The 25,547-nt window shown below is 53.1% G+C and overlaps 8 protein-coding genes across 8 annotated transcripts; 5 read left to right on the forward strand and 3 right to left on the reverse strand.

The window, feature by feature from the left end:
- Positions 1-821: 821 nt before the first annotated feature.
- On the forward strand, positions 822-3,011 carry FIBRA_00035 (uncharacterized protein; the record flags this gene model as incomplete). Its single annotated transcript, XM_012321934.1, has 7 exons — positions 822-1,184; positions 1,387-1,511; positions 1,582-1,679; positions 1,736-2,068; positions 2,122-2,373; positions 2,427-2,849; positions 2,911-3,011. 7 exons carry the CDS (start codon positions 822-824, stop codon positions 3,009-3,011), a joined length of 1,695 nt encoding a protein of 564 aa, XP_012177324.1.
- Positions 3,012-3,637: 626 nt separating this feature from the next.
- On the forward strand, positions 3,638-5,887 carry FIBRA_00036 (uncharacterized protein; the record flags this gene model as incomplete). The annotated part of the gene is made up of 4 exons (XM_012321935.1): positions 3,638-4,420; positions 4,489-4,524; positions 4,593-5,206; positions 5,254-5,887. 4 exons carry the CDS (start codon positions 3,638-3,640, stop codon positions 5,885-5,887), a joined length of 2,067 nt encoding a protein of 688 aa, XP_012177325.1.
- A 2,135-nt stretch (positions 5,888-8,022) lies between these two features.
- Positions 8,023-10,262, forward strand: FIBRA_00037 (uncharacterized protein; the record flags this gene model as incomplete). Its single annotated transcript, XM_012321936.1, has 3 exons — positions 8,023-8,244; positions 8,297-8,322; positions 8,396-10,262. 3 exons carry the CDS (start codon positions 8,023-8,025, stop codon positions 10,260-10,262), a joined length of 2,115 nt encoding a protein of 704 aa, XP_012177326.1.
- A 563-nt stretch (positions 10,263-10,825) lies between these two features.
- FIBRA_00038 (uncharacterized protein) lies at positions 10,826-11,778 on the reverse strand (the record flags this gene model as incomplete). Its single annotated transcript, XM_012321937.1, has 5 exons — positions 10,826-10,882; positions 10,942-11,439; positions 11,498-11,602; positions 11,670-11,690; positions 11,746-11,778. The coding sequence occupies 5 exons, from the start codon at positions 11,776-11,778 to the stop codon at positions 10,826-10,828; spliced, it is 714 nt and encodes a 237-aa protein (XP_012177327.1).
- Positions 11,779-12,192: 414 nt separating this feature from the next.
- Positions 12,193-12,929, forward strand: FIBRA_00039 (uncharacterized protein; the record flags this gene model as incomplete). The annotated part of the gene is made up of 3 exons (XM_012321938.1): positions 12,193-12,699; positions 12,749-12,814; positions 12,873-12,929. The coding sequence occupies 3 exons, from the start codon at positions 12,193-12,195 to the stop codon at positions 12,927-12,929; spliced, it is 630 nt and encodes a 209-aa protein (XP_012177328.1).
- A 580-nt stretch (positions 12,930-13,509) lies between these two features.
- FIBRA_00040 (uncharacterized protein) lies at positions 13,510-16,898 on the forward strand (the record flags this gene model as incomplete). The annotated part of the gene is made up of 15 exons (XM_012321939.1): positions 13,510-14,048; positions 14,111-14,163; positions 14,216-14,335; positions 14,391-14,515; positions 14,577-14,646; positions 14,705-14,759; positions 14,812-14,954; positions 15,003-15,175; positions 15,235-15,376; positions 15,429-15,481; positions 15,535-15,540; positions 15,592-15,733; positions 15,813-15,873; positions 15,927-16,254; positions 16,320-16,898. The coding sequence occupies 15 exons, from the start codon at positions 13,510-13,512 to the stop codon at positions 16,896-16,898; spliced, it is 2,589 nt and encodes an 862-aa protein (XP_012177329.1).
- A 166-nt stretch (positions 16,899-17,064) lies between these two features.
- FIBRA_00041 (uncharacterized protein) lies at positions 17,065-18,736 on the reverse strand (the record flags this gene model as incomplete). Its single annotated transcript, XM_012321940.1, has 3 exons — positions 17,065-17,196; positions 17,250-17,322; positions 17,379-18,736. The coding sequence occupies 3 exons, from the start codon at positions 18,734-18,736 to the stop codon at positions 17,065-17,067; spliced, it is 1,563 nt and encodes a 520-aa protein (XP_012177330.1).
- Positions 18,737-19,527: 791 nt separating this feature from the next.
- Positions 19,528-25,100, reverse strand: FIBRA_00042 (uncharacterized protein; the record flags this gene model as incomplete). Its single annotated transcript, XM_012321941.1, has 23 exons — positions 19,528-19,702; positions 19,755-19,884; positions 19,935-20,069; positions 20,130-20,277; positions 20,326-20,472; positions 20,530-20,685; positions 20,746-20,887; positions 20,941-21,016; positions 21,075-21,267; positions 21,319-21,711; positions 21,768-21,962; positions 22,015-22,188; positions 22,237-22,421; positions 22,473-22,617; positions 22,674-22,865; positions 22,928-22,996; positions 23,050-23,219; positions 23,272-23,888; positions 23,944-24,090; positions 24,138-24,295; positions 24,353-24,433; positions 24,486-24,650; positions 24,780-25,100. 23 exons carry the CDS (start codon positions 25,098-25,100, stop codon positions 19,528-19,530), a joined length of 4,314 nt encoding a protein of 1,437 aa, XP_012177331.1.
- Between the last annotated feature and the right edge of the window lie 447 nt (positions 25,101-25,547).

Consider the following 25,547-nt stretch of genomic DNA (forward strand, 5'->3'; position numbering starts at 1 on the left):
CAGTATTACTTCCTCGTGACAAGCATGTTAGCGGGCGACGGAGACTCCCTGCATGTGCCGCTGGTACTATTGGTAGCATACACCATCCCCTGAAGGATAGCTGCCCTATACCCTTCACCAGTGCAATCAGCTAATTGTTTCCGGAACAGATTGGTGAGTTATTTGTTTGATTCGGTTGCTTAATTGTTTCCGTCGATGATTTCTACAATTCTAAACAAGCATATGTCTGATTATTATGTGGACAACGTATGTTCTCTGAGACTATCCTCCCCATTTGTGTTATTTTCTAGCTGCATGTCAAGTTGCTCATCCATCTTTCTGCAGGTCTAGGTCTTGCGTGGTGTCGAAGCCTCCGTGATATTACCGTGTGCTTCACCATTCTCATGGTGTCTTTTCTTGATCTCAGTGTAGCATTTGATGTATGTATAGGTTACAATAATGTTTATTTATCAGTAGATTGTTGTGATGGTGAGATTGGCTGCATTGACAGGTATTAGTATTAGTATTAGTATTAGTATTAGCATTAGCATTACCTGTAGTTGGATCTTCGTAGGTCGCGAAGAGAGACTCGTGGATGGCGAGTCCGGCCGCCCGGGATGCGTCATATTCACAGCCCTGGTATATATGTAACATACAATTCTCTCGGCGATGCCATATATCAGGGGGCTCAGCCCGCTTAGATACTCCAGTCCGCCTTCAAACTATCACTAGCGCTCCCCTTCAACTCACCACGACGGTGCCTGATACTTGTCGCCCATTGACCCATTGACTACCGTTCTCGCATAGACACAGCGTTCGCCTAGGTTGTACCGCGGAACGCCATGCCCCCGCAGACGAGCGACCCGTATACAGCCAACGCGTTCCCCGTCGCCGCGGACGCTCACAGGAATCACCTGAATAACGTACCGAACAGGAGCGCGTCGCCGTACGACTCGCGCTCATCCACTCCTGACCCTATTGAGTTCACCGCGCGGCGCTGGGACGAGGCGACCAAGGCAAATGGTACCTCTCTCTCGGTAGACGAGGTGCGCAAGGAGGAAGACTGCGAAGGGATCTCCGAGGTGGGGGCGGGGCTGCGTCCAGAGGAGGTATACGACAGGACGATGAGTGGCTGGAGAGCTGCAATTCGCAGGAGAGTGCGCAAGAATGTCATTTGGGAGTCAGTCATACTTGGAAAGATGCAGGTACGCTGAGATTGTTAGGCTGCACAGAGACCGTTGCCTGAGCTTTGATCTTGAGTATCCACTCACTATACCTTCTCCCGTTGTTCGGCGAGGACCTATTTCGCATTGTGCACTATATGCGCATTTTGAGTTTACTAGCTATCTTGAACCCATCTTCTTTCGGTAATGAATCCCAGTATCAGAGACTGATCAAATACTGCAGGAGTTTGTGCGTCACCCGATCCTAGACGGCTACTTCGTCTATACATCGTCTCTCGGCACCCATACGTTCTTTATGATATCTCTCCCTGCACTGGTATTCTTCGGATATACCCAAGTTAGCACAGGGTGGGTCCTCTTATGCTGATTACTCATGCGTAACTAACCTGTTGCCAACATGGGTATGTACGATCAACAGTCTGATTCTGGTCCTCGCCATGGGCGTGTATGCATCATCCTTCTTGAAGGATCTTGTGTGTTCTCCCCGACCCTTTGCACCGCCGGTGACAAGACTAAGTGCGCCGTCATTTATTATCTCCCTATTTTCACGTCTTATAGTATCTGTGGTCCAGCTATCGGAACCCACCATCTTGAATATGGGTTCCCTTCGACCCACTCAACCAACAGCGTCTCGATTGCATTATATTTCTACTCTATTCTCAGAGAGGCATATACCCGCTCGGCCGAGTCTGAGCATGCGCATGGGTTATCCAGCACGTCATATTACATCCTCAGTGGCGTGCTCCTGTTTTATGTCTTCTCCATTGTCTATGGGAGACTTTACACGGGAATGCATTCTATAACGGATTGCGTCGTTGGCGTCCTGCTCGGCGCCGGTATTTGGGCTGTGAATTTGGTTTGCAACGACTTGTTGCACGCATGGATAAGAGACTCTGGGTGGATCGGTGGGTGCTAATCGACTTTTTATGGGGACTTGTATAGCTGACGTCTGCGATAGTACCGGCAGTGACGATCCCTCTGTGCTTGCTCCTCGTCCACCGGCACCCACAGCCTGTCGATGACTGTCCGTGCTTCGAAGATGCGATTGCATTCATATCTGTCATCATGGGAGAGATCCTCTCTCGGTGGTACATGCTGCATAATGGCTACGACGAGAACTACTTTGTACTCGTCATGCCAGGAAAGATGTGGGGAAACTGGTTTGAAATGTGTACATGGTGGTCGGTTGCGACCATAAAGATGACTTTTGGTGAGTGACTTCACGCTATGTGTGCATAGCTGCGTACTTATCCCAGCTCCTAGGCATACTGATCATTTTTATGTGGCGTATCTTTGCTAAGACAATCATGCATATCGTCCTCCCACCTATCTTCCGATTGCTCTCGCAGGCTTTCACCCTTCCCCACCGGCGCTTCTACACGCCTGCCACCGATTACAAGAATGTTCCTGCAGAGAAGGGGTTACATCCGATTCCCTCTGTCATCGATCTGACGAGCATGATGGAGATGGAGACGGATGTAGGTAATGCCAGTGCGAGCGGTTTTGGGGTCGGTCTGCAGTACGGCGGCATCTACGGGGAGCGGAACGTTAAACTCAGAGGCGCGAAAGGAAGGGACCGGAGTGCAAATCCGATATTCCACGGAAGGGGGGAGAAGTCCGGGATCCTTCTGTCAGCAGACGAAAGTGATAGAAACCGCGAAGATGTCAAGCACTATGATGCTGACGGTCAGTAGCAGTGGTGTTCGCATCATGCGGCGAGATGCTAACCACTGTATTCATCATACAGTCCTGACCAAGGTCGTCGTGTACAGCGGTATCGGTATGTTTGCGTGCGGCGTCATCCCTGTTCTCTTTGAAGCTGTGGGATTGGGCCTGCGAATTAGCTAAGCTCCTGAAATTCTCCATTGAAATGACAATTTATATGATACCACAACCTGCCACTGTACACTGCCCGCCTTATTGTACCGTCGCCAGTGCAGGCACTACTAGCTATGTCCCATCACATCCAGCCGTCTCCATGTAGCTTCGAAACTTAAATATATAAGCTGGTGCGAGACCGAGAACTGTGACTGCGTTGCCGGGGACGCGTCTGCGATCCGTGCGGCAGCGGGATTGAGTTTGATGGGCTTACACGCCACTGCCGCGCGTTGGTTTATACGACTTGCGCGAGGACGTGCTTATGAACTTATGTTCAACGCTGTTTACGCAAAGCTGTGATGAACGAACATGATTGTTCATACCATTTCAGCGACTGAGGATTGCACTGATTTGTGGGGTATCGAGAAAAGACAAAGTCGGTTGTTGGGATCGTGATTTCGGCGGTTAACTCTATTCGGTGGATTTCTAGCGCTTTCGCCCCACAGCCAACCCATAAAAGGGCGTTTTACATAAGCACATAAACTAGGGTGCCGCTGCTTGTGCGCTACAACGTTCCTGCCTTTCTCCTTTGCCTTTCTCCGCAGTGCGACCACGACCACGACCATCCCTCCCATCCACCACTACGCAATCTTGTTATGCTCGTCGACAATCCGCTCCAGGCGGGGTTTTCCCATAATCCTCTTTTCGACGATTTCCTCAACCTTGATCTCCTGAACGGGCCCTCGGCCGCTAGTTCGAGTGGCTCGTCGCCCCGCTCAGACTCGTCTCCGTCCAACTCGTTTTCCGCCCTCCCTCAAACCCCTCCGAACCCATTCATGTTTGATATGGGCTCTGCCGTTAACCCTCTTCTCAACTTTTCTCTCGACGATGATTTCTCCAAACTCGACCTCCCCGCTCCTCTCGCAGCACCCGGTTTCGATTTCTTAAGCGCCTTTACAAGCGCCGCTGCTACCCAAATGTGCAGTCCTGACTCTGGTTCCGGCTCGGGCTCGAGCAGTTCTTTAGGCAATTCACCAGTTAGCATAGATCCACAGCTTGTTACGACGCCGTCACAGCCAAAGTCGGTGAGCGACTTTGGTGATGATGGGGAAATGGACGACGAGGATGCCGACCTTGATGACCCTCTTGATGGCGCGGGAAACGAAGCACAAGACGACGATGTCTCCATCGCCCCCGTCAAGGTGGGTGGCAGAGGCAAGGCCAACAGGAAAGGGACCGTACAATCGGGGGGCGTAGTAAAGCGCGCGGGAGGCGAGAAAAAGGAGAACAAGGCTTCGAACATGCTAGCTACGACTTCGAGCGAGGCCGACGATTGGCGACCTAGTCCAGAGGAGTACAAGAAGATGTCTAGCAAGGAGAAGCGACAATTAAGGAATAAGATAAGCGCCAGAAATTTCAGAGTCAGGCGAAAAGGTGTGGTTCATTCCTTATTTTAAAATCTGTAGGGTGGAGTGTTCTCGTCTTTGTCACAATTTTGGTTTGTTAGCGTCTTTCGTTTTCTAGTGCCTTGTCAACCATCAGAGTACGTCTGGTGATTGACAATTTTTTCTTCTTTCAGTTGCGGTAGCATGACTGTTGTACATGATTTAGAGGCTAATTCCGTTCTCTGCGTCAGAATACATTACCACTCTCGAAGGCGATATTGCTGAGCGCGATCGCCTCATTGATGCTATTCGTACCGAGCTTGGAAGTACTAAATCCGAGAACGTTGCATTGCGTCAAGAGATCGCGACGCTGAAGAAGACGCTTCTCGAGGGTCGTGGCCGCTCTGATACACCTATTCTTCCCCCTCCTGCTCCTCTCCCCGCCATCCCAGCTGCTGTCTTGGCCTCATCGAACGCAAATCCGACAACGCCCACACAAGCAAAGAGTACTTTGCCTACCCCAAATACACAGAAAGATTTACCGACGTCTCCCCGCATTGGAGCCCGTGGCTTTTGGGGTGGTGCTGCCAATACAGGCTTGGGAGGATTTGGCTTTACGCCAGTTCATACGACACTGGTACCGGAGTGGGGCAGCGTGTTCGCCGGCAAGCCTCTTGCGGGCGCGACGGTGGGCAGGAGGAGCCCATCCCTGCAGGAGAACATCAACCCTCTACTCAACGCCGCTTCTCCAGACAGAGCGAAGGAGCAACAACAACAACAATGGGGTGTTTTGGAGTCATTCTTGGATTCCAATCCTTTCACAATGAAGACCCTGGACCCGTACGTGTTGCTTTATTGGCGAAGTACATTACTTATTCGCTTTGCAGATACCGCATGCAACTCTGGCGCAATATGGCTGCCCAACAACATCTCCGCCAACAACAAGCGCAACAAGCCTCGGGTGCGAGCCCAAGTCCGAGCCCATTGTCCAGTCCGACCGGTCTTGCCAGCGGCTTGCGCCCCCACTACTTCGCCAAGCAAGCACCTGTCCTTTCTACACTTCTCTCTGGCAAGTCTGCTGCCAGCTCCTACCCCACGCCTCCCAATTCTCCCCCTCTCGGATCTTCTGCGATCAATGCTACGGCTAGCAAGAGTCACCCGATGCCGACACCCGAGCAAGCTATTCTCGCGTCGATGGCTTCGCAGACGCTCGTTCGCAAGCTCGGCTCTGCGTTCTGGGACGCATTCGCTGCTCGTCCCGCGGGTGTCCCCGCCAATGGCCGACGCGCCCCGCAAGAGTTGGACGCGGAGAAAGTGCGGCGGATCATGGAAGGCAGCGCGGTTTTGCGCGTTGTGGACGTCGAGCCTCAGTCGCAAACTCAGCCTGCAATCAATGTTGCGCAACAGGCGTCGAATATGCGGCCACCACAGACCCAGACGTCACAAGCGAAGAAGTGCCATATGAACATCTCGGATATTTTGGAGGAGTCGATGCGCTCCCTCAGTCTAGGGAAGAAGTAAAAATGAGATTTCAGCGTGCTGGCGTGCGTTATCACATTCTGATGAGATGGTATGTGCTTAGTGTCGGAGCTGGGATGCGAGCGGGCAGCAGAAGGTGGTTCCGCCAGCCGAAGCACGCGGACAGGCGTTTGCCGCCTCGCCCGCGCGAGTATAGACATCATCTTCGTTCTTCCCTTACCTCCCCCCTATTTAATCATCCCCCTTTTGCCTCTTCAATTCCCAACTCACCCCGCTCACAGTCTCTCCCTTGTGTGTTTCTTCTGTCCTCTCTCGTACGTGCTACTCTCCTTCGCTGTCGATAAATCTCTCCGTCTGATACATACCGTACCACGCTCCTTTGCCTGCGTCTGTTCGTAATCCGCCGTGGCGCCTTCGTCGCCCGGTGCGCCCCGTAAACCAAATACAGGCTGTATATATGTCCCTACGTATAATTGAAAATGGTGTACTTGGATGCTATGCTGGCCCGTGTGTGTGAACGCTGCGCACGGGTGGAAACAGGGCAACAATTGCCATTGCCGTGTTGGAGTGACGCCGGCTGCATGCGTCGCGAAGGCCCCCAACGGGGGTCGGTGCATGGTACAATTGCGGCGTTGCGGGAATATCTGCGCGGACCAGAGCTCGGGGTAGCCTCGTCAATCTCCCTTAGCGCCAGATTTGGAGTGTGGTTGTGCTGCAGGCGATTCCTATCGTCATTGCGGCACGGAAAATTGGTACTTAGGTACATCGACCGCTACGTACATAACGCTGTGACAAAACCATTCTGAATGTCCGTCGCGTCACAATAGGCCACAAAGATCCAGGATGAACATATCCCTACCCGGACGAGTTTACTAGATCGGTAGGTACTAGATCGGTAGGGACTCGGTGTAGGGCTGGCTGTGAGCTCTTCGACACATAGAATATAATCGTTGATGGTGTTCATAAGAGTGCCTAAGCAGTGGACATGCACTGTGCGTAATACGGCTTGGATGCGGCAAATCAACGTTGCTGATGCATAAGATGTAGCCTGGCATGAATCCCATAGTCCATACCTAACACACAAAGGTGTGGCATTGCGAATACACGTACTTGTGCTCCGCAAGTCGCGGATATCTACATCCACCCATTGAGATTCTAAGCAGTCAATCAGATAAGTAGAATCCAGACGGCTGGGGCATATGTAGAAGGGTTATCAGCGACAAACGCGATGAAGAAGGTTCGCCAGAAGATTCACAAAAAAGCATGAGCATCACTGACTCGGAGCAGGGGATAATGATAGCTGCGAATTCGCGCTCAACTAGACAGTTAGAAAACCTGTAGCACCTGGCGAGAAGTATTGATGGAGCGCGCGAAATATGACCAGTGACCGGTCAGAGCTAGGAAAATCAGGAGATTCAAAACAGAATACAAGGTGCATCCTCCTGAGGCGGTGCTAGTCGTTGATGATCCTGAAATGGCGGTGACAGCTCTGCCAGCGTGTAGCTTGCCATGAGATTATTTCCAACTAGGCCGCGAGGTATTGCTTTACATCGGCACATGCAGGGCTTGCCAGAGTGCGTAGTTATGACGGTAGCGATACGACAAAAGGTTGTTAGTATTAGTTTATACAGTTGCATCAAAGAGAGCGAGAATTCTCCAATATGCCAAGTCCCCGTTTCAGGTGTTGATTGGCTCTAAATTTATTGTGATTTTGCTCGGGAACTCACCATTATGAACTTCATAGCCCGACTTTCAGTGGAGTGGTTACCGTGGCTGAGCCATCTCATGGGAATTTGAATGATAGGGCTATAACAGTAGGGAACAGGTGGACTGTGCGGTGCAGTGGCGTTTGTGATGCGGACGGTCACCATTTACAACAGAGCCGGACTCGCGCAACGAGTGATCGCTATAATGTAGGTAGTCCAAGAGAATGCCGTTTTTCGTACATGCATAAGCACTGGCATCAGGTAGCCGGTCACATTGACATGAGACGTGCGCGATTCGGTGAGCCCACCCTCCGAGTAGTGTATCACCATATGTGCTCCCGGCAGCGGCTCCGCGGACAAAGGCGACGATGAAATACCAAAGTAAAGTAGCGCGCTGAAATGGGCAGCAAACAGGAGTGTGACGCCGTACTATAGAATGTGTGACATATGTAGTAACGGGCGTTACCGAGGATGGCCAACTTTATGTTTGTGATCGCGCGCGGCCGGCCCGAGCCGATTTGCCAGAACGGGACGGAGCCTTTTGTTCCCAAAGCGTCCGTGCTTTTGTTCCTCTCCTCGTGTGCGAAAACAATGGCCGGGATGCGACAAAAGGCGGGGCTGCGTCAAGGGCATACTAAAGCTTCTGCTGGCCAGCTTCCCTCTACTCATCGCTCCCTGCGACCTAATCGCCTCGTCGGTTCTAAACCGCATACTCCTACTATCGGTATCCCTCTTTCACTCTTAGACATTTACGACACATGATGAACTCATGTGAGTCGTTCCCGCTTTCAGTGGCATGGATATGTGGGGCTAATAATTGATACGTGGCGACAGTGTTTACCAGCAACAAGCTCCTACCCGGGTTGAAGCGACGCTCTCGCTCACAGACTAAGTCCGAAACCACTCCAACCAAGGCGAGGCCCCTTACCATTCTTCCTCACCTTTCCGAAGAGGACGAAGGTCGTCCATCCTGTTCCTCCGCAACGTCCTCCGAATCAGCCACAGCATACCGGGGTAGTCGTAGCATCACACTCGGCGGTTACCTTTCTGCCAAGGACCTGGCTGAGCGAAAACGCGATTCGCGCCGAGTTGTCTTGACTGGCGCTGAAGGCCTCACATTTGATGACTTCTTCCCCCTCTATGGTGCACCCCCACGACCTGCACCCGCACCGCCACTGTATGACATTGACACTGCCGCCTGTGATTCCCCTCTTGACGACATCAATTTAAGATTCTCTGGCCTGGGCATCTCACTTGACTTCCCGTCCCCTCCCGCCGACGTAACCAGCACACCCTCATCTCGCCGTCGGGGTAGGTCGCCGACTCCGTCCGTGTCGAGTAGTATCACTTCCAACACCACCTCGAGCAGTTCAAGCTCAGATCCGAAAGTTGTGCACTTTACCCCCCCTACGTCTGACGACGAGTCGCGTCCTAATCTTCAGCGTGCACCGACGTGCAAGTCGCATCGTGCCTCCATATACTTCGCAAAGTCAATGCCCGACCTCAACGTCCCTGAAGTCGTGGTTGAATCGGAGAGCGAGAATGAAGAGGATATTCAATCCGACGTTGAATGGTTCGCAAACGACATCAGTGACGTGGTGACACTCTCATCGCCTTTACCTCCATCGTTCCCTCTGGCAGCGTGCTCATCGAACGCGCCGGACCTTCGCGCCCGTCCCGATTCAATCTTGCCACCTCCAAGACGTGCAGGAAGGAGTCGGAATAGTAAACCTCTCCCCAACGTGCCTCGTCTGTCTGTGCAAGACTCGAGCAAGACCAGCGGGGTGCAGGGTCGTCCCAGCGCGCAACTGGATCCTACTTTCCCTTCGCGTCGCAAGTCTTTCCTGATTCCTAGTCGTCCTCCGCCGCCTCCTCCAATCAAGGTTTCCCGTTGTTCCACGTCTACTATGGAGCGCGAGACGGAAGAGCTGCTTGCGCAGCTGGCCAGCGCGGCTCTCGGTGCGGGCTTTCTAGGAACCGGCTTGTCTGCCCTGCATAACGCACCCCTGTCGGCTTCGGTACCACCAAGTCCCAGCAGCGCATATATCGTGACTCATCGCGCCTCCGCCCGTCCACCCCCGCGCATGTCCCTACCAGCGGATATCAGCGACCTCTCAGATGAGGCGCCATACACTCCCGGTGCGACGGCTGAGCTCGAGATTGAGATCATCCCGGAGATGGACGAGATCCCGACATGGCCGAAGACTCCGCAGAGTGCCAGCGTATACTCGCAGGCGAGTATGAGTGCGGGCTCGCTCCCGGTATCCCCGGCGTCCTCCTTCTCATTCGACATCTCCTTCGTGCACGGAGATTCTCCAGTCGAGAACAACGTGGATAACGAAGTCCCACACACGCCCACTGAGCCGTTTGTTCCGGAGCGGGTGCTGCGCTCTCGCTGGTCCTCATCTACACTTAGTTCACAATTCGACCGCGAGCCCGCCTCATCATGGATTTCGCGCTTCCACCTTTCTCCGTCAAAGCGCGGTAAAGGCAAGAGCTTGTCACCGCCGTCGACCCCTTCCAAGCGGTCATCGCCGCCAAAATCTCCATTGAGTCCGATGTTCAAGCGTTCACTCGAGTTTGATCGCCTTGAGAGGCGCGACAGCTGCAGCTCGCACGTGAGCGATGCACGGAGCGACAGCGGTGACAGCACCGCAAGCTCAGGTCTGAGGCGGAAGCCGATCCCCGTCGAGATGTTCATCCGTGCGTGAATGTCTGGTCGGCCGTCCAAAGGGTACACGTTCGCGTCCTTCCTCGCTTTTCTTTTCTCATTTGTTCCTCGTTCTTTACTGGTTCTCTCGGCTCTAACTACTGTATCGATAAACCACCACTGCACAAGCTTACCACAGGACCCTGCCTAATGACTGTCTGTCTAGTACACATCACATGTCATCATATCTATTGTAGCATCTCTTCCCTCTTTGTTCTGTTGCTATTGCTTTCGTTCGCCTTACGGCAGTACTATACCGAGCGTATGTCTCGCCACCCCTCACAATCATTTTTCGTACATAGCACGATTGGTACTATAGTGTACCTAGGATGTCTTCATACTTACATTGGCTCTGGCCGAGACCGAGCTTTACGATCGTTATCTTTGTAGCTCTCATTGTATTGAATGAATGTCAGTTTGGTTTCATCAGTTTGTTTGTGGTGGTCCCATATTTAGGATACTAGGAATGAAATTCGAAAGATGCATGATAAACACAGTGTACAGCATGAGATATCTTCATGCAATCCTATTTTACAGCCTCGACGATACTCCTTGTATTTCTAGTCACTTTTGGGCACGGAGGCCTCCGAAACGCTTTTTGAAAGCCTCCGTAACGTACGGCTATACACATAGGGCAGATCAGTACAGGACGGCTGCGATCATGCAGTCGCGCAACGCACCTCGTCGAAAGTGGCTTTGAAATTCGGCCGCGCCTGGAGGTCCGCCCAGTACTTATGGAAGCGGGCGTAGCGCGGCGCGGCGAGCGCTTCGAGGACCTTCTTACCCTCGCCCTCGTCGTACGCGCCGATCTCGTTGCGGAGTCCCACGAACGCGCGCGCGATGAAGGGCGTGACTGCGACGTCTGCGAGAGAGTATGGGCCGACCGCGAAGCCGTCCGCGGGGAGCAGCTCCTGCACGGCGACGACGCCCGCGAGGAAGTCGTCGGCGGACGCGCCGGTGCGTTGGAACGCCGAGTAGGGCGCGATGAGCTTGTTCGTCGAGAACTCGATGAAGAAGCGCGCCTTAGCACGGAGGACGGGATCCGCGGGGAGAAGGTGCGCCTGGGGGAAGAGGTCGTTGACAAACTCAATAAGGACGAGCGACTCGGCGATTTTCTCGGATTCGGGAGAGGGGTCTTCGGGCGGGGAAGGGGGGCCGCCATATGCGATAGCAGGGACCTGGGAGCAGATAGGGTATGTAGACGGCACTGCCGAGAGAGAGGGGCTGGATGCTTACTTTGCTGGCGGGGTTCACCTTCGGGGCATACCAAGAGGGTTTGTTCTGCAGGTCAATGGGATATTTTGTGTATGTTGCTTTGGCTTCTTCCAATGCAAGCTCAACCTAACGAATCATTCAGAAATAGACTATCTCCGGGCCCGATTAGAGCTGCCGATTGAGATGGACGTACCCTGTGAGCGTAGGGGCAGATCTAGGGCAATGGCGTAAGGTGCTTGATACGGAAAATGTAGGACGGGGACACGTACCTTGGCTGTGTAGAGAGTGATGGATGCGGCCATGATGACTGGGGGGATGTGGTTGCCGCAACAGCAGAATTATGGTCGGGTTTTTATGCAAGAAATCAGACATTAATAAGCGAGAGCGAAACCGCAGTTTAGTAAGCTGGTCGGAACACTCCATAAAGTCAGTGTTCGCGAATATCTCGCCATCGGTTCGCACACAGGGCGGGGGAAGGCAGCAGCAGGTGATACAGGACCCTAACCCTAGGATAGGACAGTTGGCGTACCTGATGACGACGAGCCCAGTGTCCACGCGCCCTGCGCTTTCATCACCAGCGAAGTTGCCTCCATCTGGGCAAACAATGGCCAGACCAGAATACGCAACGGGAACTGGGAACTGCTTTAAAGTTACTCATCACTTTATCATCCGCCGCCCCTCACCTTGCCCCTGACCCCCATCTCGCTGCCCCCGCCATGCCCGCCCCCGTTGACCACGAAGAGGCCCGCCTCCGCCTCCGTTACGACGTCCTCGCAGAGGACACCCCAAACCTGCTCGCTATCAAGGCCTCCACTTGGGACGCAGCGGATCCCATCGATGGCATCACAAACCACATTGAAGAGGAACTCTGCGTGCCCGACGCTCCTGTCGGCAGCATTAACGTTAAGTCACGCGCGATCTGGCGCAAGTGCGTGCGCGACCGCGCAGACCTCCCCGCCGCCGACCTCTCTGCTTTGCGCACCAAGGACATAGCGCTTGCCCACGGATGGCTGGCAAGCCAGGAGTTCAGCGAAGAGACCGTCAATCTTGTCCAGGAATTTTATGGACTAGGGCGAAAGCAGGATTACGCAAATGGCCCGCTGGGAGGGAGGAAGCCAGACGGCTGGCTCCCAAAGGGACAGCGGACCAAAGCGCTGAAGTCGGAGGCCCCCGCAAAGAAGGGCGCCGGAAAGACGAGAGCGGCTGCCAAGTCCGCCAAACAGGTATGTCCATAAGACTAGTGAGTGGTTCGCCGTTTAATTTACCCTGCAGAAGAAGGCTCCTACGGGCCAAAAGCGGAGGCAGAAGGCAGCGGAAATGGATACAGAAGGATCGGACGTACGTGTCGAAATTGTTTACAGGAGATCACCACATTGAATACTTGCTGTTCTGGCAGGACTCTACGGCGGTCACGAAGCCAGTTACTCGCTCAAAGAGAGCCAAATTGTCTTGAATTTGTAAGGTCCGAGGTCCGAGGAGAGTTTCCAAATAATGTGTGAAGTGTATCACCAGCCTGTATATCGCAGTCACATCGGTAGACCGCTGTATCTTCGAGTTCTTCGAGTGCTATTTCTGTGTACAGTACTTATGAACTTCGCCAGGGCACTGATAAGAATCCATTCAGTTCGTAATGAACATATGAAGTCCTTACCAATGATTGCAGTTGCATTGGGTTTTCGGCGTCAGCGTCACAGTCCGGTCAATATTTCCTTGATTGGGCTGGGACTCGAACCCGCACTTATCGATCACATGATTGCATCGTGTTATTAGCCGCTCGACCGCAGATTCGCCACAAATGGCAACAAGATGGCAAGTCGCGCACTCAGCCTCGTCGCGCCTTGATCGCCGTATCTTCGACCTACTCAAGCCGCCCGGATTGCTTGATATATGGATTCTCTTCGTCTGAATCAATACGCTAGAACCTGATATATGATATGCTGGTACCATTTGAATCAGATGAGATAGGTTCGGATGGGGTATGTCCTATCATCAAACGCCCATGCAGAATTTAACTGAAATAGCTTTCTTTCAAGATGGAAGAAGTCCTCCAAATGTCGCTCGCTGAGTATGAATCTAGCCAAGCAGTTGCTGTAGAGGCAGAGGGGTCTCCTCTCCCAATGAAGAAAGCGTCTAAAGGCACAAGAAAGTCGCAGAGCGTGTTCAGGAAGGTAGAAAGTTCATTCAAACAGGAAGAAAGTTCGTCCAAGTCGCTAGATGGCGCGCTGGCGACATCGGAGAGTCCCGGCGGAAGGTCCGCTCGCCCAGCGTTGAGGGACAAGCTCAACGAGCATCTCGCCTCGCTCGACGCCGAAATACAGAGCGTCGAAGAGGACCTCAAGAAGCTTGCGACACTCCGCGAGGCCCTGCTTGACGAGCGGAAGGAGGTCATCGCAAAGCTCCAGAGCGCGCAAAAGCGTGCGACGATATCTCCCCTCGACGATATGGGCTTGGACATCACCCGCTCTGCAGGCTCGCGCATCGACTACCATACAGAGTATGAATGGTCAGATGCACTCCGGGGAAAGATGAAAGCTGTCTTTGGCATCGACAATTTCCGCCTCTGCCAGCACGGGTGTGTCTCGATCTCACCTGATCTCCTTGTCCCGTGTTAAGATGTTTATTGCCGTGGTGTAGGGTATGTAACGCGAACATGGACCGCCGGGATATTATCTGTGTGATGCCGACAGGTTTGCTAATCGGGGTTTAGTGTTTGATCCGTTTATGATATATATAACGTAGGTGGAGGAAAGTCTTTGACGTACCAGCTTCCCGCTCTCTTCGTGTCGGGATGCACATTGGTCATTTCTCCGCTCATCTCGCTGATGAACGATCAGATATTGCATTTACGAGAGGCTGGAGGTTGGCCACGTCTTTCTCAATCTTCGATCCGAGCCCTCAATGTCTCGTTGCACAGTGGAGGCGGTTATGTTCACCTCGTCTACATCAAAAGAGGAAGCCCGGGAGATCGACAATAGGCTCGTGGCAATGGCGCACGGAAGGTCTGGCTCCGATGCTGACATTAAACTCTGTTATGTCACGGTGAGAGGAACATTGACTACAGATATCCCTGCATTCGCCCAGCTTGTGACTCTCATGATAGCCAGAGAAGATAGCGAAAAACAAAGCATTCATGCCACTTTTGGAAAAATTATACAAGGCACGTAAGCTAGGTACATGCATTCCGCTGCGTGGTCGCTTATGCAATCACTGAATGCCATAAATCGCTAGAACGATTCGTCATAGACGAAGCGCACTGCGTCTCAGAGGCAGGTCACGACTACAGGTATATGCGCTTCGCTGCGGGTTTTCACATGCTGATCTGATCGGCGACATAGACCTGACTATCAGAAACTCAATGTTCTGCGGAAAGTGTTCCCGAAAGTGCCCATTCTTGCGTTATCGGCTACGTGTCCGCCGAAAGTAATGCAGGACCTTATGGACGTATTGCAAATGAAGCAGCCTCTGCACCATGGAGACCGTGAGTCCTCGACGTCTCGCTGCTCTGCAATGCCTTATTCTTCTGAAGGAGCTGGGGTGGACGGTACTGTCTATTTTACGGCACCACTATACAGGAAGAACCTGCACTACTCTGTACTTCCAAAGCCGATGTCGCACAAGGAGATGATGAATGCCATGGCCGACTACATAATGAAGCATCACGCAGATCACTCCGGGATTATATATTGCCTCTCTAAGAAGGTGGGCTTGGACACTGTAACTCCCCATCTTACCCGGGGTCTGATGTCGTTGGTCTATAGGATGCGGAAACTGTCTCTGAAGACCTCAGCGAGCGCCGGATCAAAACGGGAGTTTATCACGCAGACATTGGCGACTCGCAGAAGGAAACATTGCATCAGCGATGGCGGCAAGGGCTTGTGAAAGTTGTCTGCGCGACTATCGGTAATCAGCCTCCCCCGCCATGCATTCACCCATGATTGATGGGCCGTGGTAGCGTTCGGACTGGGCATTGACAAGGGAGATGTACGATTTGTCCTGCATCACACTGTAAGTTTCCGCCAGTCGTCATTTTCATCATATCGCTGAGAATGTATGTGCAGATACCAGTTCGTGGTTGTTGCTGTCAGTCGAGCGCACAGTTAACTTGGTCTACGCAGAAGTCTGTCCAGGGCTTATACCAAGAATCAGGTCGAGCCGGTCGGGATGGTCATGATGCAGACTGTGTGCTCTATTACAGACCCCAGGATTTCACGCGGCTTTCCCAGCTGACTGTTCAAGAGAAGGGGTCGCGGGCAAAAAGTGCGTCTCCAGCTTTGCGCCGCTGCGCCCCAGAGCGGGTTAGCGTGTGCGGCTGCGGCTCATATATCCGATGAAATAGTACACGACATCCTGCGATTCGCGCAAACCCTGACCGAGTGCCGCAATATCCTATTTGCAAAGTGCGCTGCGCTCGTCTAGCCTACCGGCCTCGCGCTAACCACGCTGCCGACAGGTACTTCTCGTCGTCTTCACAGATATCGATGAGCTCGTGGAGTACGGAGGAGAAAGGGGCTCTGGAGCCGTGCGGCCACTGTGACAACTGCACACGCGGCTCAGACGGATTCGTGCGCAGGGATGTAAGACTCCCTGCGTGGCAGATCCTGCGCGTCGCAGAGGTCGCACAGCAGACTGGGAAACGTTTCACGATCAACCAGCTCGCCTCGGTCGCCCGAGGCCGCAGTAGCGGGACCTCGAGCGCAGCGTCTAAGGGAAAAGGAAAGGAGAAGGCTGGGATGGATTTGGACGAGATCGCGGGTGGCGCGGTGGAGCTGTCTAATGATGTGAGTTGCGGAGCATACCTTTTCAATTGACGACAATGATTTACATGCTCACAAATGGTGTACAGGATGTGGAAGCCCTATGCGTCGACATGCTGATCAATGGATATCTGAAGGAAGAGTATCACTCGCAGTCCTACGGCATCAACGTATACGTCGTTGCGGGCGCCAAAGCGGTGCGCCTGAGTCGATTTAGTCGAGAAGACATTGAGCAGGGTAAGGGTCCGGAAATGGAGTACTGTTTTCTCAAGAAGTCGCGAAAAAAGAAGGGAGAGTCAATAAAGTCGCACAAGAAGACGCAAGCGACGGGCGGGGAGAGTCTGGAAGCAAATGGGCTGAAGCGCAGGAGACTCACTAGGAGTCCTGTAGCCATTGACGATCCATACGACCAGATATTTGACCAAGACGACACTGGGTTGTACACTGATGATATCGACCTTAACCCCAGAGATGATAAACGTACGAAGGTCGAAATTGAAGTCGAAGATGAAAGCGAGGACGAAGACTTTGGGTGGCAGATGACACTCCGTGGGCCGGGTCCACCCAGGAAGAGGTTGTGCACCAACACCGATAGACCGGTGCCCTCTTCGAGCAAAGCCGTGTTAGTCGACGACGAAGAGGTCATTTGTATTACAGATTCGGAATGACAGGCGTTAACGGGTATACCATGAATGACATCGCAGAGTCGTGTACAACTAGATACATAGGTCGTGACGCGTGAAGCCTGCGCGCGAGGCAGGCGCATATTAGTCCTTGCGGTTAACTTACATACTGATATGTATATTTAGCAGATCGGACGCTGCGCGGGCCTGCCTACTGCGTGCCCAGCGCGCCCTTTGGCCGCTTCAGCGCAGAACGGATGGGCGGCTTCGGAATGAGACGATGCTCCATATCGATGCGCACCCCTTCCTCGTTCATCCAGCCGGTCATGGGTTCCGGGTATCCCTGTCGAGAGGTGATCAGATCAGCGCAGACGGCGAGGAGACGAGGCTGCTCACGATGAGGTCCCCAGGGTATTCGGTGCCCGGCTCTGGTTGCTTGTACTTGCCGTCGTTGGTCCAAAGCTGGTCCCTGTCATAATCCAAGGGTGAGAGAGGGGATATGATCATTCGCTGGAGCATGCTTACCCGCGGCGATTGAACCACCCTCTCCGACGCTCGCTGCGAGGAACCGGACACGGGCACATCAGGTCCTCTGTCCACCGCACACAGCGTCGTGTAGAAACCATGAGCATCTCCGGAGAAGTAGTGCTGTTAGATCTCGTCAGCGGCCCCCCGGTGTCTGCGCGAGACGACGGCGTCCGTGTCAGCGGCTCTGTGGGCGATTGGGGCGGGGACCTCTTGGGCTTGGTTGCGCCAGTGCGTGCTAGTGCGCCCATGGTAGAGGACGGGATGTCGACAGGCCGGCTGCCGCTGATAGTCCTTGTTAAAGGGACCGCCTGGACCACGCGGCGACCGTCAGGCAGGGTGCTGGAGGACGCGAAGTTGGGTGGTCCGGAAGCTCCGAGTGGACCACGTCCGTCTACCATCTTAGAGGTAGGAGGGGACGTTCCAGACGGGGCACGCGAGTTTAATGCGTTGTCAGGGCGGTATTGGGAAGGTGTGCCGTATTGGAGTGGGAGTGGGTATCTATAATCGTCAGAATTCTTCCTGGCGCGGACCTGCTGGGCACCCGATCGTTCGTCGGAATACCTCACTGTGGGTCCTGCAAAGCCTGTCGGTCGTGCGTCCCGCAGGCTCTCGTCCCTCGCACCTGAGCTCGACGACCTCCGTGTCATCGGAGGCGGCCTGTCGATCTCGTCTTCTGCGAGGGTGTCATCGTCGTCGTCGTCATAAATAGGTCGCACGGTGCTAGGGCGTGGCAGCAACGCCATACTCGTGGGGACGCCTGCGCGCAACGAGGCGTTCTCCGACCTGGAGGGGAGTCCCGGAGGGTATACTCGTGAACCGTCCGGGGTGATGCGTGCCCATTCGGAAGAAGACGTCGACCGAGGGAGGACAGGGCGACTTTGAGGCGTGGGGTATGCGACTCTGAGCGCTGTTGTCTCTAGAGTCTCCGTGCTGGAGCTGGCACGGGTGGATGAAACGTCGATGGGTGCAGGCACTACACCTTCGGCCTGCAGATCAGCATCTGAGCTGGATGACGACGACGAGCTGGCTAGTGCGTCAGACGCGGAGGAGAGCGAGCGTTCATAAATATACGTGTCGTTACTGGCACTTGGGTATATCCCGTAGCTCTTTGGAGTCTTGGATCGTTTGGGCTCCAATGGTAGTTCATAAACGACCGGCTCGGTAATGCGGTAGGCGGACGTAGATGTGGTGGAAGGTTTCCTCTCGAATTCTGGGCGCGATGAGTACCCGCTCTGCTTCGTCCAGGTCGACCCATTTGAACGGTCCTGGGGGCTGTCAGATTTTCTGGACGAGCTGTATGGATGGGTAGAGGAGGGCGTGCTTTTGAGGAAGTGAACGGAGAAGCCTCGTGACATATCGAAGTACTGTTGCTAGGTTAGCAACCGCTGTTTGGAACGGAGACACTGTCTGACTTGCCTTGGATGACCCGCTGCGAATATTCTTTGCGGGGAGTTTGGCGTCCGGGCTAAGAGTGGATAGCATAACTTAAAGTGCAGACCTCAGGTAAGAACATAGCGGCAGGGAGCCGTGGTTTGACTTATATCAACAGGACAGGGGCAGGTAGCGTGTATGCCTTCGGGGCACGAGTTTTTAATTTCACGGGCATGTTCGCGGGCCCATTGGCCCTAGCCTGCAGGCGTAGGAAAGCTCGGACATGTGAAGGGCCGCTGACGACCAGCCCCGGCCAAGCCGCGCTCTGCTTCAATTGCAATCTATAACTGATGGTGATGCGGGAACAGTCCCCGGAGGTGACGCAAAACTCACATTCGTCATGGCGGAAGAATTCGAAGCGAGCCCATAGCTGGCCGAGACGATCCCCCCAGTGCGTATGCCACTCGCGCCGGCATCGAGATTGAGTCCAGCATCCACAAGCAGGCGTTGCTGCAGACTGACAGACTGCACGACCTACCAGCAAGGCTGGGGCACGCCATGGCGATTAACGTGCAGGCGGTTGCAGTGCAGCGCACTGTGCATTCGGTGTGGCACGCACAGAACCGGAGAGCGCGGCCTCGTTCTATCAGTGGCGCGTGGCTTCTTAAGATCTCAACAGCATGTCGCACGCCCCGCAACTTTGTCGCAGATACCCACAATCTGAAAAATAGCAACCTTGAAATACAGCAGACTATTACGTGTAGATATCGTACTTTCACCAAGCGCCGCACAGGCTCAACCAATCCTTCAACACGGTCGCTCTCTCTGTCCCAATCTGCCGTGTCATCTCGTTCTGCCGCGCAATGGGCAGTTCCTCAAATGTGGTTAGCAGGTTCCCATCTAATATACCCTTGGATAGAGGTCGCGAGACATAGTCATTCCGGACAATGCTACCACATCCATCAGTGGCTTGGTCCTTTCCAGCTCGGCGATAATGCTCACCGGAATGCTCTGGGATTCAAGCCGGCCACATGCTGAACATTTCGAGTCAACTGCCCTTGCAGAAGATGAAGCCCCTTGAAAGCGGCTTCCTCAACGAATGTGAATGACACGAGCGAACCATCGGTAGACCCTATCGGGACTCATCAAATCTAACTCCGATCAGGGAGATGAATCTCATACCGCAAACCAGCTTAGCTTGAGGAATGTCAATATCCTTGTCTTTCCTCCGGGCTATCAGCACGGAAGTACGGTATTCCGTCTGTCCATGAAACTCCGTGCGGCGCAAAAGATGCTGACCACCTCTGGACTCGGGATCTAAGATACGATCAGACAATGAGGCAACCAAGGAAGTGGGTACCGAACGGTTTTACGTACCATGAGGGTCATACTCCAAAAGTCGAATAACGCCATCCTCATCGCAGACTAGCAACGAGACACGGTTTTCAGCGAAGAAGAGATCAGCGCAGGTCACGCAGGTATGATACGGATCTTTCCCAAGGATGACGAGCTTATATGGATCTTCCTGCCCGAGACGTGAATATGCGAGTGTGGTCCTGTGCAACCTGCTTACCTGAAAAGCAACGAACCAGACGCTCTTAACGGCATCTCCGATGACGAGGAGATTCTTCACGGAGCGCAGAGAGGTCACGAACACACCAACATCGAGGAAGGCAACCCCGACCAAACGTTCGTCCAGATCAAACGCTCTCACGAAGATCTGAGTGCGAGGTGAGCTACACCGAGTACGCACCAAGCTCAAGCTCGAGACACGTACCTTTTGGCCCATGGACGAAACCAGGTAGTTGTCCATACCGCATAGAGCTGTAACGGGACCTTTGGCGTCATCTCGACATTGAAGTTTCAAGCGGTACAATCTTTTCAGACCCGAGTTTGTATCCGGCACGACTTCGACGATCTCGAAGATGTACACCTACAAGGAAATATGGCTAAGTGAGCTCATTACCATACACGTTTAATCGCCGAGACATACCGCCCCTTTGACCGCTAAATCTTCGCCGCGATTGATAGTTGTTCCCACCGCAATAAAGTCTTTCGTGCCCGTCTCAGTGCTCATTGTCTCCAGCGTGATACAGTCAAGACAGTTTACAAACTCGTTCTGAGCGAACTCATACCTGGCAGTACGCCCTCAGCGCCGCGTCGAGGAGGTGTAAGTGAATTCACTCACCCGTCCATTGTGACCCACCCTTCCGGGGAGATCAGCTCCAACGCTGAACACTCACAGCTGGGAAACGATATGTTGGCTGCTGCGCATGCATCAGGATCATGTGGCTCCGCAAGTCAGATATGCAGTCTACTCACTATCAGGCTCCCATACTATGTTGCCATCCTCATCGTACGAAGCGAATTTCGATTGCTGCGACGAGGCAGCCACAATCAAGGAGGTGGAGGGATCATACACCACGTTTGAATACGACCTGGGGCGAGGCACAGACCTTGATGGCAGATGGCCGTCTAGCTGGACATCAGGTAGCCACTCCATCAAGCTGGGGCCCTTCACACGTCATCAGAATGGGCGGCAGAAGGACACAGAGCGTCGCCTCACCTCCTCGGAGTACAGGAGAAAGTCGTTTTTGGATTCCCACACGGACGACGCCGTAAACGCATGAACGACAGAGTGTCCAGAGGGCAAAACCTTCACGCCTCCCTTATCCGTGCACAAGAGCCAGGAGGGACGATCGCCTGTCAGGAATACTCCGGAGAACGTCTGACCGGGGGAAGGAGAGGTAGCAAACGGTATCAGGAGATGAGAAATCCGTTTTTGCTCCGCCAGCACGGATTTCTCCACTTCATCGGAGTGTTGGATGTTGAACGCACGGGAAAGCACTTTCACAAACTTGACGAGCAGTGTGGATGAGCGCGCGGCAGGAAGCGGTTCAGCTGGCACAGGGGTTGAGTGCACCTCATAAACTGCCAACTGCCCAGAACGCAAAAACAGCTGCGACACGCCACCATGAGCATGTTAATGATTACCACGTCCGACTCGTGACCTACCATGAGGTGAGGGCGTGGTGACGACTCCCCAAGCGGTGCTACCAATAGCTGTTCTATGTCAAGTTCTTGGGGCTTGCGCGGTGGATCCTGGGGGACTGACAATGCGGGAGGATCATACAAGTCGGTCAATACCGACTCTAATCCAGCAGCATGGGTCGTCGAGAACGCCAGGCCTAGTTTGGGTAGCGTCCAGATCTGAGAGGGAATTAGTACACCCGATCTGCGTCTACTTTGTAGCACACTCCACCTCGATGACACCTTGCGGACGACACAAAATGAGCCACTGTGTCCTGTTGCCAGCATTCATAACCGACTGCAGCGTGGAGGTAGCCCCTTCGATCCCGGCGGCTTGAGCGTTCTGATGAACCTGGAATATTCCACTGGTATCCGTGAAGAAACATCCGGCGAGGTAGCGGGACGTCTAGGGACAAATGTAGGCAGCCTGCAGACTTCATGGGGTGTGCCTCACCTTTTCACCCATCGGAGACATGTCTTTTCGTCTAATCTTTCCACGTTCTGATTCACCGATGAACAGGCCGATTGAGTCGTCGTCTCGTATAATCAGCACGAAGGGATCACAGATACTGCAAAACCTGATCTTTGGTCGAGGGATATTCCCATCCCAATCTTTGATGACCTGCCGCTCGGTCCCGTCTATTGAGTGCATGAATGAACGTGCTGGACACAATTCGCATGTGGACTTACCGGGTTCCAAGACTCTGATCACATTTGTAACGTTAATCATGACGTGCAGGATAGCGGTGCCTTGGAAGAACGGCGCAGCTCCAATAGTAGTTCCCGGAATTCGGGTTGTAATTTGGATGTCTCCCTGCGCATTGCGTGACGCAATCTAAAGAGAATACAATATGGCGTTAGCTCATCGGACAATAGTGGCCGAGGACGTACACGAGAGAGGCCGGGGGAAGGGTTTGCATCTGTGCTAATAACTATCGAGTCATTTTCTGCATGGTAAGGGTTGGCAGGCCGTTCGTAGGTCGAGCCGTTGACCTTTACGGCTTGGCGTACGAGGAGCGACCAGATCCCACGTCCACCGCCAATGGCATGCATCTTGCGCTTAGTCCGTGTCGGAAGATCCCTCTGGGAGAGATTGGCACGGTAATGATCAGCGCTCATTCATGGCGCATCGTACGGGCCCGTACCTGCAACAACGTAAATCCACCCAGCATTCCGGAGCCAGTAGCGGCAACCAGTTCCGGGACCGCCCGATCCTGGGCAGCATTTCATTGAACACCCAAAACACTTATCAGAAGGATCAACTTACACCGTTCTTAGCCAACGTGAAGGTCATATCGGCAATCGGGCCGTACGCAGGTAGAGAGTCGCAGAACGACAATTGAACAACCGTCCTCTTCTTAGATATGGCAGTAGAGCCGTTTTGTGTGATGCCGTTCATGTGGGGTTGCTCAATGACCGCCGAACCCCCGTATAGATCTGTAGACCTCGAATGAGAAGTGCGTTGGTTGTGTAGACAGTTTGAACTCACCATCATCGTCATCTAAATCCATGGCATTGTTGGGAGCAACGACAGTTGCAGGCACCGAAGCCATTTCCACGTCATCACCTTCGATATCCTCTTCCACTCGCGTGGTCTTCAGTAGCACAGACGGACCTATGATGCTCCCGACAAAGAGATAGTCGTCCTGCATTTTTCTGACCAGTGACGGCATGGTCGTTCGTGCCACAGGAGGCGCCATCGACAGTCGGGACACAGTCTTACCATCTACGATTATTTCCACGGGATACACTGTTCCGTCCTTCAAAACAACGTATAGCGTCCTGTCGTCCACGAATACAAACTGCGAACCCTCAAGCTGTAAGTCGCGCTGTTGATCCTGGTGAGAAAGCGAGGGTATAGGCAAGTCACTGATGCGCGGCAGCCAGCCGCTCACGGGAAGGATCACTCTGCGCGTCGCCTGGTCTACGTAGATGATACTGTTACTGGCGAGGACTACCACACCGCCCAGCGCTGTTGAGCATGGCGCCATTGCGAAACAATCGTGAGGCAAGCCATCAATTGCAGTGATTACCGGGTAATGACGGGTTACCAAGTCGAGAGTAAAGAGAATCAGCCCAACGGTGTCCTTGTACTCCTTGAGACGACTATACGTGACTTGTCAGCCTACTAATTCTATTTCTAGTCGATGGGCGAGCTTACCCTGTCCAGGTCTGTTGGTATTGGAAAAGAACGGCGATGGTGGGGCTGTTGAACCCAGGCAGGAATACGAAGTCAATCACATTTCTGATACGTGTATCAACGTCGGCGGACAAGTCGAGAATGAAGCTCGGAGAGTACGGCACATCCCTATGAATGTCATAAATAGGATAGCTACATAGTAAACATTAACATACCTGGCTTGACTTGTCTCATGCTCCATAATATCAAGTTCTGCTTGGGATTGATAGAATGGCAAGATAGCAATGGAATCTTTGGGCAATGAAAGCGCCGCACAACGAGAGAGTGGATCCGCACGTAATTGTGAACGGAAAAGGGGAGCATCAATCGCCATCTAAGCAAGTCAGTTCAGTAGACTTCATAGTACAAAAATAGTCGGAGAGGCACAAACCAACTGAGGAGCACGCTCATATGTATGTATGGAGACCGTGATTAGGTCGTGCATGGCCTCCGACCATTCCAATAGCGCAATCTACAACGGCTCTTTAGTAGAAAGATTAGAGAGAGCAATCAACAATACATACCTTGGCATCTTTGAAAGACACCAGCAAGCGATCGAAGCTGTCTTCAATCGAGGTTATGATCCTGACACCCTCAATGCCGGTGACGATCCCGTGTAAGCGGTGTTCGCGGATGAGGTAGAACCGATTGACTGTTGGTTGGTGCAGAATACCGTTCTGCCCAGTTGACTAGGACAATATGAAAGCAGTCGTCAGCGTTCGACAGCACTGGCACACGTCTCACGAGAAGCAGAAAATAGAGAAGAACAACAATCTCATTGACTTCCTGCAACGACAACAGCTGGTATCCAAATTCACCTTGACCGAGCCCATGTTCACGAAACCTTCGCCCGATGCGTCCATCTCGACCTCGCCCTCGACCGCTTCCGTTCCCTTTCGCATGCTAGCGCGCCTGTCCCGCTCATCTTCCTTCTGTGTCGAAAACGGTGCTGGCTCTTCCCTGACCTCGAAGATGCGCAGGAGATTGGAGCGCGCGACTACAACATTGAAGAGAGCTCGTCCACCTCCTGTACTTGAACTAGGCGACTTGTCGTCCCAAAGAGTCGAAGGTGTTAATTTGAGACAAGCAGAAAACTCTACGCCGCTCGGAGGTAGTATCTCCTGCCTCAGTGCTTGCATCACGCGCGCCGAGCAAGTGTGATCTTCCTAATATAACCCGCAAGACTTCTGAACTTCTGAATTTTCGTTGTGGTCGTTCGTGACAATGAGTTTGTTCAGAATCGTAGCAGTCCGCCCAGTGGTTGCCGAGTGAGGTCGCCGACTCCCGAGGCGCAAAAACAAAGCATAATTATGCACGTGGTAGATAGCCTAAAGGCTTTATCAGCGCAACTCTTAAGGTCGGTCTATTCATCTTAAAGCAGCACTTAATTCGTCCTGTCCCTATAATATATTGATTCTCAGCTTAGCCAGAACTTTGTGGCTACCCCCCAAAACACATAATAAATTGTAGAAGAAAGAGGAAGAGGCTCACACAACTGGACTTTTTAAAACATTTTGTTGAATACAGTTTACACAAGATAAGATCCACTAAATTATTGTGATTATCCAAGTCAGTGCCGCTAACTC

This window comes from Fibroporia radiculosa (assembly GCF_000313525.1).
Source record: "Fibroporia radiculosa TFFH 294 genomic supercontigs, scaffold28, whole genome shotgun sequence".
Lineage (NCBI taxonomy): Eukaryota > Fungi > Basidiomycota > Agaricomycetes > Polyporales > Fibroporiaceae > Fibroporia > Fibroporia radiculosa.